Here is a 15,178-nt window from a genome sequence, read left to right as displayed (position 1 = left end):
GGCTTACACTTGCGAACTACTAGTAAGTAAAATTGCACTAAGGAGAAAAAATGCGCGAGGGATTGCATTCTTTCCAGTCGGTCCTTCTTGCAGGATTCCCGTTCAATCTCAGAACTTCTGGACCGCTCTCAAAGGAGTATTTTTTTCCGGATCAGTAAACACTCTGACTTAAACCCCCTGTGCCACGTGCCTGCTGATAAAGATACGACTATGAATCGTGGAGTGTGTCAAAGGTCATCATGATGGGTGCCTTGCAAAGACATTGAATCACGCAGACCGTGCATCCCAAGGTAGATTAACACTGGAATGGACAAGTTGAAAATCCGGCCTGTGATTGGCTCTCAAGTGGCCCCTTAACGACCGCCATTTTTATGCTTTCATTATTGTGATTAGTTGGTGATTTATTAGTTATGTTTCTCCAATTTGGTAATAATTCGTTATTTCAGTTTTGGAGATAATTTAATTGTTCCCGAAGATCTTATTACCTACCATTATTAATGCGTGATAGTGTTTTGATGTTTAAATGGAGCAATTATTCAATAAAGTTGAGAATAGCGCGGTCAAACTAGCCCCTTAACCTACGTCACGAAGTCATGTGACACGTACTGAGGCTAATGGGAAATTTCCAACTTGTCCATACCTGGTGCATCCTGCGTTACGGAAGGCGAAGCATCTTTTAAAAATTCGCATGTGATGAGTGGTGGCACCGACCCGCATCGATGAGTTCGTGTGTCCCAGTTGCGCACATATGCGCATGCGCAGTAGCGGCTCCAGTGAATTTTTGTCGGATTGTGAGGCTTTTTTCCTCGGTTAATAATTAGTTCGGAAAAATGAAACAATGCTATTCGGGTGTAAAATTATGTGTTCTAAAACAATTCTTCTTAGGAATTTTGTCTGAAAATGGACTCTAAACGAGATATTCGTGAAAAACCGAGCGCGGGCATGAATTCTCCATTGCCTCTCTCTAGTCTCTTCGAGTGCTTGGGACATACGCTCTCTCCCCTTCCCCGCTCGCCCATCATGGGGCTCCGAGAGACTTGCTTCGGACGCACGGTCTACGGGATTCAATGTCTTTGGTGCCTTGGTTCAGGGGCTAGAGGTGAAGTTCATATGGACTGCATTTTGCAATTCGGAACTATACATTCCGGCCCGGTTTAAAAACAACGTATGTGCCATTAGTTTCCCTAAGCACATACGTGTTTTTTTCAGATGTGCCAGAATTTATAGCTCCAAATTGCAAAATGTAGTCCATATAATAATCAGTGGCGTGGCGTGCTCTGCGATATATCGCTGTTCTGCCATTTAAACCTAGGGTAAAGAATCGATTACCAAGGTGTTCGCTGCGAACACCCTGATTATCGATCCTTTTCCATAGGTTTAAATGACATAACAATCGATACATCGCAAAGCACGCCACGCCACTGATAATAAATAATCAGTGGCGTGGCATGCTTTGCGATATATCGCTGTTCTGCCATTTAAACCAAGGGTAAAGAATCGATGACCAAGGTGTTCGCTGCGAACACCCTGATTATCGATCCTTTTCCATAGGTTTAAATGACATAACAATCGATACATCGCAAAGCACGCCACGCCACTGATAATAATAATCAGTGACGTGGCGTGCTTTGCGATATATCGCTGTTCTGCCATTTAAACCTAGGGTAAAGAATCGATTACCAAGGTGTTCGCTGCGAACACCCTGATTATCGATCCTTTTCCATAGGTTTAAATGACATAACAATCGATACATCGCAAAGCACGCCACGCCACTGATAATAATCAGTGGCGTGGCGTGCTTTGCGATATATCGCTGTTCTGCCATTTAAACCTAGGGTAAAGAATCGATTACCAAGGTGTTCGCTGCGAACACCCTGATTATCGATCCTTTTCCATAGGTTTAAATGACATAACAATCGATATATCGCAAAGTACGCCACGCCACTGATAATAACTTAGGCCCCAGAATATAGTTCCGCTGATCCCGGATCCGTTTGGGATCCGGGTATTTTCGCCGCTACTTGCATCTCACGGCCAGGGAGTGCAACGCAACCCGCCACTCGTCAGGCCCGGCGAGGAGATCATCCGCAGACCCTCCCAGACCGGCCCAACCACCCTTGTGTGGATCTGGACCTGACCCAAAAAAACATGCCACAAGTACACGGGTTACCCAAGGCTCCCGTGACACGAACATATGACGGTCTTTCCGCTCAGATGGAGGTCATCAAAGTCCGTCAACGAGCATTGATGGCCCCCACCAGAATGGAAATTCGACCGTGATGTGTACGCGTCACGAGAGCCTTTGCGTCAAAGGAGCGTCCACACGGTTCGTCCGATCGTTGAATAGACGGTACGTCGAATAGCCCCCCGATCGCTCCAAGATCAGAGCAACTGGCGGATTACGCGACGGACCGGCTATCCAACAGTCAGATAAACCGTGTGGACGCACCTTCGTCAGTTCCTACGCTCCCAGGCTCCCTCCACACACAAACGCACCACAAATCGACCATTCACACAATCACACGCACCCTAACCATTCACAAAATCACAGCACCCTCATGTAACACAACATGCACCCTCCATACACATACACACACTCACAAATGCACGCGAACACAACACAACATGAGAGCATGGTCGTCGCCCGATTCCCTCCGAAGGTTCTCTCTCGGATCCGATCCTCTCCTAGTGGATTAATTGCAAGTGTAAAAGAGAAATGGCAACGTCGCAGCAATGAAAACAGTCAAAACCTAAGAAAAATATAAACGCACCAAGGTGTTGAGTTGTGCAGCAGTATTTCGTAATTATTGTTGATGGATGGGACTTAAATCTGATTTTTCTTAAAAAAAGTTGATTCGGCGGGCGTGAAGGGCCTAACCACAGTCTGTCATTGATTCAAAACGGGGGTAAAAGGACTGCATCATTGTGACACGCTGTGGGCTAGTTTGATTATCGAAAACCCCGTTCAGTGCATTTTTCCGCTGTTTCAAATCAATGTCAGGCTGGTCAGGTCCTTTTCGCCCGCCAAATCAACCTTTTTTCCTTTCTCTCTCTTTTACTCTCTTTTTACACTCTCGGTTTCTCATCTCTTATCTCTCTGTATCTCTCTGTATCTCTCTGTATCTCTCTGTATTTCTCTGTATCTCTCTGTATCTCTCTGTATCTCTCTGTATCTCACTTCATTCACTTCATCTCACTTCATCTCTCTGCATCTCTATGTTTCTCTCCGGTTTTCTCTTTATTTTAAGGAAAAATCAGATTTAAGTATCATCTATAAACAATAATTTTGAAAAACTGTTGAACAAGTCAACATCTTGAGGACTTCATTTTTTTCTTGTATTTTAAGTTTTAAATGTTTTCATCGCTGCAATGTTGCCATTTGTCTGATACACTTACAATTAATCCACTGGGAAGGAGTCAGATCCGAGAGAGAATCTTCGGCTGGGAGAAAACAAGAGCGGCAATATGAATCGCGGTCTGAGTAGCGCCCCCTACTTCTGCGAGTCGTCTCTGATTGGCTGATCCGTCTAGTGCCCTCTTTCTGGGGCCCTAATGAAAAATAACACGGGATTTATTTATCATCAAAAATATCTCGAAAACTTGGAAAAATTAATGCGTCGGAGATTTCAGAAACCGATTCTTCAGATTTTTTGGAAGAGATTGATGGGTTATGCATGGGCCTTTTCTCTCAAGCACACCGAACACTTGGACCTGGAATTTGGTTTCTTCACGACAACAAGTGTCAAAATTTCAAGTTGAAAAAACAAAATTCCAGTTCAAATTGTTCGGTGTGACTGAGAAAAAAGTGTCACGTATTACCCACCCATCAATCCCTTCAGAAAAATCTTGAGAATTGATTTTTAAAATCTCCGTCGCAAAAATATTACCTTGTTTTCGAGATATCTACGATGAAAAATGAACCCCGGGTTATTTTCCATAAGAGCCGTAGGAAGTGAGCACCAGGCGGTCAGCCAATCAGAGGAGACTCTCAAAAGTAGGGGGTGCCACTCAGCCCGAAATTCATATTGCGGCTCTTGTATTCTCTTTGAAATTGGGAGAACATCCACTTACAAGTTTAAGTCAACAAAAGAGACATGAATAAAACATAAAAAACTTTGGCATTTTGAACACAACTAAATAATGAACATTTTTGTAGTATCAAATGGGGTATGCAGCAAACTACAAAAAATGACAAATTTAAGATGACCAGGCACGGATGCTCGAGGGAATCCAGTACCATTCGAATCAATGCCCGTAATATGGTCGAAAGATTCGAATGGTACTGGATTCCCCTAAGCCAAGTGACTGGTCCTCTCTTGATAGTTTAAGGTGATTCGTCAAACTCAAGTGACGTTGTCGAACTAGCATGCGATAAATCGCAACAATTGGGTCAAAAATCTCAGCAGATTTTGAATTTTCAGCAAAAAAAGGATGATAGCCCCTGCGCAAGAGCCTAAAGAATCATTTTAAACCCCAAAATTGGCACAATTCAGAGAAATAAAATCAGAATAGTGTCAGGAAAAAAACCTCGCATTTGATTCAGCTATCGATTTCTGTATCAAATGTGAGATTTTTTCCCGTGCACAATTCTGCTTTCATTTCTCTGAATTTTGCCAAATTTTGGGTTTAGAATGATACTTTAGGCTAATGCGCTGGGGCTATCGTCCCTTTATAGCTAAAAATTCAAAATCTGCAGAGCTTTTTGACCGAATCAATGCGATATATCGCAGACCAGTTCGACCACGTGACTTGAGCTCGACGAATCACCTTGCGAAAATGAGGGAGCGGAAAAAAGAGGAAGACAGGAAGGAATAGCGTGGATAAATGACACTGAACTGTGAGGAGCTTGAGAGTAAAAGATCACGCAAAAGAATAGAATCGGAAAAGGATAAGGTCAAACTGTGAATGCAATGAGAGAAAAAGTTAATTGATAAGAGAAGGGCTACAGGGAGGAATCAGGTGCTGATTAGAGGAAGGTGAAAATAATGAGGCAAACGCTAGACATGCATTAGAGGAAAAGTTGAGGCCGCAAATTACAAGTGCGGGACAGAAGATCGGCCAACAGTGCCTTGAGGAATTTGGATTTTTTACACCTCTTTCACGTCTGAGACCCGAGTGAGGGAAGTGGTTCCAGTGAAATGCTAATTTTTTTTTCTTCGTTTCGGCCTTATTTTTTCGGCTTCAATAGGTAATTGTTTTAAAATTCGGGCTGAAGTACAGTCTAGGGACTACTGACCATATTTTAGACTTCAGTACTGGATACCTGCGAATTTTTGAACGTCACTAAAGGCCTACTACCTACTCGTTGAAAATAATTGGGACGAACCAGATCGGCACCGACAGTCTGGTCTGGTGAACGAAAATGTTCAAAACAGAGTAACGTACACAAATTATGGAGAACATTTGTTTTTAAAAGAATGTACGTAACTGTACATCGGGAACTACAAGAAGGAAGAAACGACTGAACCAAAATGTTCGCAAATGTTCAAAGAAGAAAGAGGCATCATTTGAAAAATCAGCTATTTGACATCCTTCCTTCTATCAGGGCATTCACCATGGCGAGTATTAACAAAACGAAAATCCTCATTAAACAGTTCTTCTTTTTCTAACGGATGGACTTGAAGCAACCTACCATCATTGAGGAGGAGGAGGAGGGGGGGGGGGTGTTGATCGTCAGAGTAACGCGCCGGTCATGACAATCCATCAGAAGGGGAGGGGGGACGCTCCTTGCGTTCTTCTCCAAGTTTCCGAGATAGTCACAGGAGACGGGAGGAAGAGAGAGAAAGCGAGAGTTTGACTGAAGAAGCCGCAATCGAACAGAACACCTGCGATGAAGAAAACTCAAGTGATAATGCCGAAAATCAGAATCCACGGACTGAAACGGACGGAATCGTTCCGTCCGGTTTCAGAATTCTGAGAAAAAGGGTTCTCTGCCCGAAAACCCAGACAGGAGACACAAGCTGTGAGGGCCCGCATCCGGTCCCAAGGCGTCAGTTTTCGTCGCCGATTTCTTATCTTGCCCGTTTTGCTTCACTCATTCACTTCAGGCAAACCACAGGGGGAAGGGGAGAGACCGCCCAGCGTGTTGGAATCGGGCGGGAGAAAATCGCCCGACAAGCACAAGATAAGCGAGAGGGAAAAAAGGCGGGAGAACTCGCCGCTCCTTTGACGTAGGGACGATCCGAGATTTTCGAGTGAGCCCTGGAGAGTATGGATTTTCATGTAAAACAGGGCTCACGTGGAAATTCAGTTACACTTTTTGGTCAAAAGACCGACGAATTGGACTTCTTTATGAAATTAGGATATACAATTTCAGGCTCATCTGTAAAAACACGTAAGTGCATAGGGAAAGTAATGGCACATACGTTGTTCTTAGACATTGCTAGAAATGATAGTTCCGAATGGCAAAATGTAGTTCAATTGAGAGATTGAAAAAAACAACAATCGACACATTTTGCTCGACTTCAGGAAAACCGGAAATCGCGCCCCAAGTGCAATACGACAGAAAAATCAAAACAACACTGCAGCAGCCTTTGAAACTTTGGCAAGATGGGTTGAAAGGTCTTCCAACTTTCGAAAATACTAAATTAGGATCATTTAGAGGATACTTATTAAGTACAAGATTTAGTCTCAATTTTCAACTAACGACGTGGAAACATTTCACAGAACTGTATTCTCACACTGAGCAGCATTTTTTAATTACTAAAAATGTATCGAAACTTCTCTGTTTCAATGAAATTGCTCAAATTTTACACGGGATTTTCTCACGTTGGAAAATTAATCCCTTGAAAATCTGCGAAAAGGAAAGTTGAGGGGGGGGGGGGGGGGGGCAAGCAAGAGCTTGTACGATTGGGTTGAAATGATAAGTTCCAGTTAGACACTTCAAAATGCAAAAAGAAAGATGAGGAATAAAAGGAAAGCTCGAGATGACAGAAACATACAAATCCCAATTCAATTCAACGACTCAACCTTCCTCGATGGACTTATAGCTCACATTGATCATACGTGGAGCCTTCAAGTAATAATGAACGATTTAATCAACCAATGAAGTAACATAAGGAGAGGCTGCAATAAAATAAAAAAACCGAGACGTTTTGAAAAAATAACAATTTCATTTTCTACTGGGGAAAAAAAACAAAAAAGGAGTCGTCGATTTCTCTCCAATCAACATACTTTCCTACTCTTTTCAAAGCAGACAAAACTTGCGCGAAATTACCATCTGAAGGTACAAATGAAAGACACAATGTAAATGAAAAATTCATATTATTTTCATTGAACAACCTAGGAATTCTCAGATGATGGAAAGGTAGCGTGGCGAGTCTATATTGGTAACCTGAAATGAGAGGGTTCAAAAATATTCATGGAGGGGCTTGGGGACAAGGCTCATTCAGTAGGTACAGGTTTTGAAAAAATTGAGATATTCATAAACTCATCTAAATCTAATTTGAGAGTAGGCATGTTCTTAGAAAACTCAAAACTAAAATCCAACTTTAAAGCATCAAAAAGTGAGTTTGAACTTCCTTTCCGCCATTAGGCCCCACGAAATTTTGAAACTACTAGAAACACATATTTCTTGGAATAGAAAAAATTCAAAAAATTTCTGTGCGCTTTGTCCTCCAAGCCTCTCCATTTAAAAACTTGGCAAAATTTCCTTCCAGTGGGTTGTGGTATGAAAGAAGAGGAATGAATGAAGAGAGAAAGAAACAGGAAAATCACAAAGGTAGATCACATGACAAGTAATACATATTTACACCTTAGTTGGGCAGAATTTAAATCAGAAGTAAGTAAATTATCTCAAACCTCGATCACAGACCAAACCGTGATAAACAGAAGCAGTAGTAGCCAAAATTTCCCATCGAGAGAGCCCATTACAAGATTCAGTTCTGCGTGAAGTTGAAAAGCTTCGCTTTGACCGGAGAAACCGACGCGAAATGTCCACATCTCCAAACGAAATCACACCACGACAAACCGAATTTCCGCACGATTTAATTGCACGACGAAATACAAAACAACGCATACGAAATACAAAACGATGCGATCAAAATGAAAAACATGACGAGACGGAAGGCGAATCGCGCGATGCAGTTCCGAACTTCCGAACGCGTGTACCGACAAAACCTCGAGACCTCACGGTGAGTGAATTCAAGAAACAGAAGCGTTAAACACGGCACAGATTATCGACACACTTCATAAAGAAACACACGAGACTTAATTACCGACAAATGAGAAGAAAACTCAAAGGAAACTCTAATAATTTTGAAGGGACGTTGGGGAGCCAAGGCGGCCGACGCGTGCGCGACCGAGACGTTCACCGAATGCGACTCAAGTGAGTGACGCTGGCCGAATCTTTTCAAGGACAGACTCGTTCTCAGCCTCGGGCGTCCGTGACAGTGATCAGTTTCGCAGAGGGTAGCTTTTCCCGCCACCAGAGGGGCTCGCGAGCTAGCCTCCGGCCGGCTTCCGAATTTTGACGATTTGCTCGCACCTTATCTGTTCTGTGATCACACGTTACACTGATGCCAGATTTTTCGAATAATCTCGTGGGGTCTCTCTCGCAGTAAACGACTTATGTGCTTTATACAAACACAAATCCTTAATTATATTAAAATGTCTCTCCTGCCGTTCAAGTCTTCCTTTTAAGTTACTCCTGTTAACTACCTACTCCAAATCAAAATGTGTTTACCTCTCTTCCCTCGCTCATTAAATGTCACACTGTTTTTTCACATTCACATTTCATTCCGAATAATTGAATTAGATCTAAGATGTGTACACAAAGTTTTATCGTTGTTGGGGGTTTCGTCACAAATAAAGAACTCTACTTGTGGCTGTAAGTCGTTTCCTTGACGCAACGATTTTTTTTTCCCTCAGTTACGAAGAACCGCCAATAAAATAGTTTTCCTTGTTGGAAGGAATCAAAATCTCCTCGATAGGTACATAATTAGTAGTCAGGGGCGTAGCTAGGAAATTTCTCTGGGGGGGGGGGGGCATGGGACCACCTCTCGTGGTGAAGAGAGCGGGGGGGGGGGTGAAGAATGGAGGATCTCGTTTTTCTGGGGGGGGGCAGCCCCCCCCCCCAGGACCCCCCTAGCTACGCCTATGTCAGTAGGGTGCATCATGAGAATTTTTTCATTATTTTGTTTGAAATTTTTAGATAATTAAGATCCGATTGCGAAAAAAATTCTTTGAAAAACGAGAGGAGAAATATTCACAGATTTCCCCGAAAATTCGTATTTAATCAAGGGAAATTTGATAACGTCTAAAACCTCATTAGGCTTTCCTCTGTTTCGCATGGCAGCATTCTGGTAGGTAAATCCTAATTCCAATCTTGAATCGGTATACGGTCAAATTCAGCCTCCTCATAAATTTTCAACGAGTCCAAAGGATAATAATGTTCGACTGCAGCTCAGACTGACTTTAATTATAGGAGCATCTCAAAACTCTGAAAGTGAGGCACACATATTCCGAGTTGTCCGGGGGAGTGTCGGCCTAGCTCGAGGTTCTAGGGATGATAACTGTTTTTCTGAGCCCCTCCCCCGGAAAATTTTGAGAATCCATAAGTATTATGTATGGTGTAGGTAATTTTAAGCTAATTTCCTCAACTATAAACACTGAATTCATTAATTGTAACGATAAAAGAGCATTCTTCCAATTTTCCTGTAATCAATTAATATTTTTAACTTTTTTTTTTAATATTTTGAATTCTTCTTCAGTAATGAAAACACTAAGAATGTGAGGATTTGCAGGAATCGCATGAGTGAAGGAAAAAGTATAGTTATATGTTAATGTTATTATACCTAAGTTTTACAATTCTGGTAAAAAAGGGAAGGAGCACTCCCCCTCAACGCAAAAATTGCATAAAACCCTATCTTCTTTTCAGACTCAAAAAATTTCTTTAAAGCGAGGAAACTTGCACTAGCGTCGTCGGCTGAACCGAAGCGTTGAAATTACCCTTAAAAAACACAGAGATGCGCTTCCCGCCCCGATGAGGCCCTGGGGTTTCCCCAGCAGAACTGGGCTCATTTTCTCAAAACTTAATTTTCGCACTTTAGGCGTTCTATTCGCTATCACGGCAGTATTCAATGTCAAACCACGAACGGCAATATTGTGCGTAGGGCCTCTCGGGAAATCCACCCTCACCCTCATGCTTCCATATCCTCAGGATTCAGGAAAACATGAAATGAACACTTTTCCTACGCCCGAGATTTCGGGGTAGAACGAGTGCGGCGAACCGTACGACCGCACAAGTATTGCCGCAGGCGCCTTTCTCACGCGAGCCTTTCTCATCGAAACATCGCACCGCCTTGCCAGCAGGGTTGCAATTTTTCATGAAAAATAAAATATTGAAATTTCAGAAAAATATTGAAAAATAATTTTCGAAATTCAGTGCAAAATTAAATGAAAGGCGACGGGTTTTTCCTTTATGGTGTCTTTTAGTGCAGGTTGCATACCCAGCCCCTGAAAATATATTTCGTATTCTTTTATATTTTTCACAATTTTGTGAAATTTTATAAAAGATTTCACGGAAATGTTTAATGTTTCATATTTTTCACATTTTGTACAATTTTGTGAAATTTCATGAAATATTTCTCGGAAAATTTCGATGTTTCATATTTTTCATTTCACCCGTGCTACCCTGCTTGTCAGCGAATGCAACTTGCGTGAGGCAAGTGAGCGCCCCTTCAATTTTCTACATATGCAACACAGATAAACGTCGAGCCGAGTAGTTGCATCAAGGAGTTGTCATCAATTGGAAGAATAAGTGCAAAGGGAGGACGTGCGTTGATGACGGCGCAGGGATACGACTATTTGTACTAGACGGATGTCCGTATTGTATCTAGAAAATTGAAGGCGCGATGGCATAAAGCGTTAACTCGTAATGCTCTGATCTATGCTGCCAGAGAGGTAGGTATCGCTCAGAAAAGTTGAATAACGAGGCCCGATTGCGTTTCTCCTATTTTGTCTAAGTTAGGAGTCGGGTTTTTCTTATTTATCCAATTTAATGTCAGATTCTTTTTTTAGGATATATTTTTAGACATTTTTATGTCGCAGATAAATAGTCAAATCAGGCGTTTTGTCAAATGCCTGGGCAAATAGTAAAAAATAATTCATTGCTCTCGTAAGAAAAGAATTCTCTGTAAAAATTTGCATGATATAATAGTATTTTAAACAATTTTTAGCTCCCGAACGAACATTAATCTTAGGAATTTTGGCTTGTTATCAAATACAAATTGTTTACAATTTCAACATTTAAATACATAAGAGGTATTTGAAAAGGAAGGAACAAGAAGAGTTTGTAGATTTGATGTTTTTTTTTCCCCCAAATAATTGAAAAATCGTGCACTCATCACCATAATCTTACAAAATTTCGTAAAATGTCAAAATTTTACTAACTGCCTAGGCATTTGATGAGATGCCTGATTTGACTACTTGCCTGCGACATATCCAAAGCTCGTTTGTATGTAATGACCCTACAACTCGCCCAGAAAGAGATTGTCAGACCAATTTGACCTGGCTTGGGATTTCTAAGGATAGTTGTCAAAAAACTTCCCGACACTAGATTTTTTTCTTTTTTTCAATTTGATGATTGATTCTTTTTTTACAATGTATTTCTAGACCTTATGCTATAAGAGTGACTTGTTAGTAGTAGTATTTCTAGACCTCTACCTGAAGATTGTAAGTATCGGCTCCATAAAATGATACAACTCCCAGGGCAGGTGCTTTTAGCGAGCTTCAGGTTGCTTTTGACCCAGCTTGGGCATCTAAGAGTTAAGAGTAATGAATGGGTCCAATGCACAGGATTTCATACATAGGTAATGAAATGAAACTTGTGATAGGTAGATGAAGAAAACGGGAATATGAGAAATAAAATGGAGTTCATTTTGTTCAAAATAACTTGGACATCCAGACACAACAAATACCTCTGTACAAAACATCAATTAACATTATAAATCATTGAATAAATGGTAAAAATAGTTTTCGAACGTCAGGTATTGAAGTCTCCATAGGGATAATTTTACAAAATGTCAAATATTGAAGGTTTCCCTGTTTTACATTGTTTGACTAATGTATCGCAGGAACAATTTTTTACATACCTACTTAATACTTAACATTTCATATAACAAAAAATAATAAATGCAAATTGACTAACACTACTTTAACATATTATAAAAATTACATAAAAAAGAGGAAAAACAATGAGTAAGTTACCATTAACCAAAACAAATTGCAAACTCAAAGATGATAAGGATGGCAAACGTGCAATAATTTCTGTTGCAGCTCTCTTTCCTCATCATAATAGGAATTTAATGGTCATTTGAAGTGTGCTAAGCAGAGGTAAACTAAGCTACCTAAGTCAAGTTGGAACAAAGACAGATAGATTGGAACTTTTATTCCTTCCCAAGACTTACTTTTGAATGCGTATAGAGTTTTACACCACTTACACATTCAAAGTAAAATTTTGAATCTTGGACAGGACAGAATGTATGACTAGTTAAGTTCAAAACTAACTTCTTTAAGCTCTTTTTATTCAAAAATGTGCCATAGTGCTATTTTTGCTTGGTTTGGTTAGTTTACATATTCTTTTTTAAACCATTTTCTATGATGGGCTGCTTTTAAAATAAAATTAGATTAAGAAAGTAGTGAATTCTGAAAGAGTTCATTAAAATTCATGATGACCTAAATTATGTTCATCAATTGGACGTATTTCCGCCAAACGGAACTAAACGCCAATCTGAGTTCCTTTTAAGGAATTCAGAATACGGATAGCGCGTTCTGTCAAACGGAACTAAGCGTCATGGAAAAGCATTGCGAGTATAGGAACGAATGAGCCCAACGCCCAGTTCCGCCGCCAATCGAAGCCCCCCTCTACCTTCCTACCCCGATGGCGCTTAGTTCCATTTGACAGAAATACGTCCAATTAACTGTGTTTGAATTTCATATTATGCAAAGCAAATAATCAACTTTTGATCATACGTACATTAAAGATTAAAAAATAGGGAACGTGAATGAATAACTAGGAGGAAAAAATTGACAGTATAAAATACAGTGCCAAGAGTACCTGCAATTTCCTATACAAAATGAGAATCTCTCCTGGAGCTGAGGTGTATGAGACATAATTTTCAATATCCTCAAAAGAATTGAGGAGATCTTGGAAATTTTACAGAAAAGTATGAATTCCTATTTAGTTGCCTCTTCAAACTGATTGACACAAAATATGACAAGGAAAGAAATCGTAATAATTTACATGGAAAATATTAAAACTAAACAATTTTTCAGACTACAGAAAATAACATGTATTTGATAAATGGAAATTTTGCCTGAATATTATAGCCTGTTCATTTAAAATAATATTTAAAAATATTTGATTTAATTGAATTTTGGAACTAAGAGAGGCACAATCACAATAACAACAAAATATTTCATTTTAAAGGGAAATATTATTGGGAGCTCTTAGGGAAACATCAAACTTGGCAGGTACTTTTAGAACCTATGTTAAACCTGGGCCAACAAGAGAGAAACAATAACAAACAAAAAGTATTTTGAATGATGAGTAAACAAAACATAAAACTAAAGTAACAATCTTTACATACACTGATCTGCTGATTGAGACTTTGTTCAATGATCATATAAAATGAGAAGTAAAAAATAAGAAGAGGGAGAAAAATTCTCCAAATATTCTCTTCAGAATCCACAAAAAATTTAAAATTTCAGGACTTCACAGTTAAAGGCACAAATGGTGGAATCCATAAACAGAATATACTTACTTACATCTCACAATAAGAGCATAAGTAATTTTAACATTACAAAAAAATACATATTCTATGAAATTTAAAGCTTATCTTCAAGAATAAAAGGGTTTAACAATTTCATCCAATGATGGGACGAATCATCATAATTAAATATATCAATGGCTAAATGCGAATCTCAATTGAAGAGTTTGCTTGTGAAAGGGCATACTGTAAAATAGGTGTTTGTTATGAAAATCAATTATACAGCATCAGCACATCTTTGGAAATGAACTGTCATGTTTTTATGTTGATCCAACGCTCCAATGCGAAATTAATGGCCACAATGTACAAAGCCACTTTTCCAACCCTTTAAATAAGTTACGTTCAAAACTCATATTTTTTGAGGACGTCCTTCTACAGGCAAACACTTTAATTGCAGGATCTACCAATCTCTGATTACCTATATTTTATTTTCGTTGAGTTGTTTCCTTAATTTTTTTTTTCTTTGGAATAAATGGGGAGAATTCTTAGAAAGTCTCGATAGAAACTGTTGGTTATTTTCCTTTATTATATATTAATATAGAAAAAAAAAAGAAAAAAAAGGGCAGAGACTTACAACTTCAAAACCTGAGATACATTTTTTTTACTTCAGTCATCAAATGTATAATGCGCAAAAGGTGGTGCATTCAAGGTGGAATATTTTTTACTTTAGCTGCAGAGGAAAGGCCCAAACTAATGAGATAGTTAGGGAAAAACTGACATAATCAAAAATAACTATGTAATTTCTTTTTCAAATTCATCACAGTAAATATAATCATAAGATCTGGATACCTACAGTAAAAATTAATGAGATTCTTTAAAGATGTCAGAATTACAATTGGTATATAAACTAGAGAGAGCATGAAATTCTTCACTTCTTCCGACAAAAATGCTAAAATGTGAGCAAAAGACTTTTCTGTTACTCATTTACAAAAAAAGGAAGGAAAAAAATGACCTTGGAATTCCTTTTAAGACATGCCTTTTAGGAACTAGGCAACCCTGAGTCAGAAAATGACTGAGCATAAATTAAAAATTTGTTCCTAATGTTGTTTGTTACTCAACGACTTGCTACGTATTTTTAAATATGACACGACACATATCATTATTTTTCTGGTTGAGATAATAACATCGTCCAGGAACTTTGACAAATCGATATGTTGACTTCCGTAGCCTGTGCTTGCTTCCAGGGATTCTCTCAACTTTGAAGATATTATGCCTGCAAAATGACAAAACATTTATCATTAATAATTAATAAGTGTGTGTGAGGGCCTTGAGACATTTATTCCTTACCCAACAAAATCATAGTACAAAACGAAGCATACATTCTTCCAGAACCTCATGTGGCCAAAAATCCGACAGGATTTTTTTCTTCGTAGTATACAGCAATGTAATGAAAAAAGTGGACGATTCAA

At 39.4% G+C, this 15,178-nt stretch overlaps 1 protein-coding gene across 1 annotated transcript in view; it reads right to left on the bottom strand.

The window, feature by feature from the left end:
- Positions 1–11,854: 11,854 nt before the first annotated feature.
- The window catches only part of Mtp (microsomal triacylglycerol transfer protein), a 37,057-nt gene continuing 33,733 nt past the window's right edge, over positions 11,855–15,178 (bottom strand). Inside the window, exon 17 of the mRNA XM_019041665.2 lies at positions 11,855–14,982. Within this exon, the coding sequence (XP_018897210.2) occupies positions 14,835–14,982 (148 nt within the window). The 3' untranslated portion in view covers positions 11,855–14,834. The remainder of the gene's footprint in view (positions 14,983–15,178) is intronic.

The sequence above is a fragment of the Bemisia tabaci genome, chromosome 3 (assembly GCF_918797505.1).
Source record: "Bemisia tabaci chromosome 3, PGI_BMITA_v3".
Lineage (NCBI taxonomy): Eukaryota > Metazoa > Arthropoda > Insecta > Hemiptera > Aleyrodidae > Bemisia > Bemisia tabaci.
Note: the sequence above shows the minus strand (reverse complement) of the source record. Positions and strands in the feature narration are given on the sequence as shown.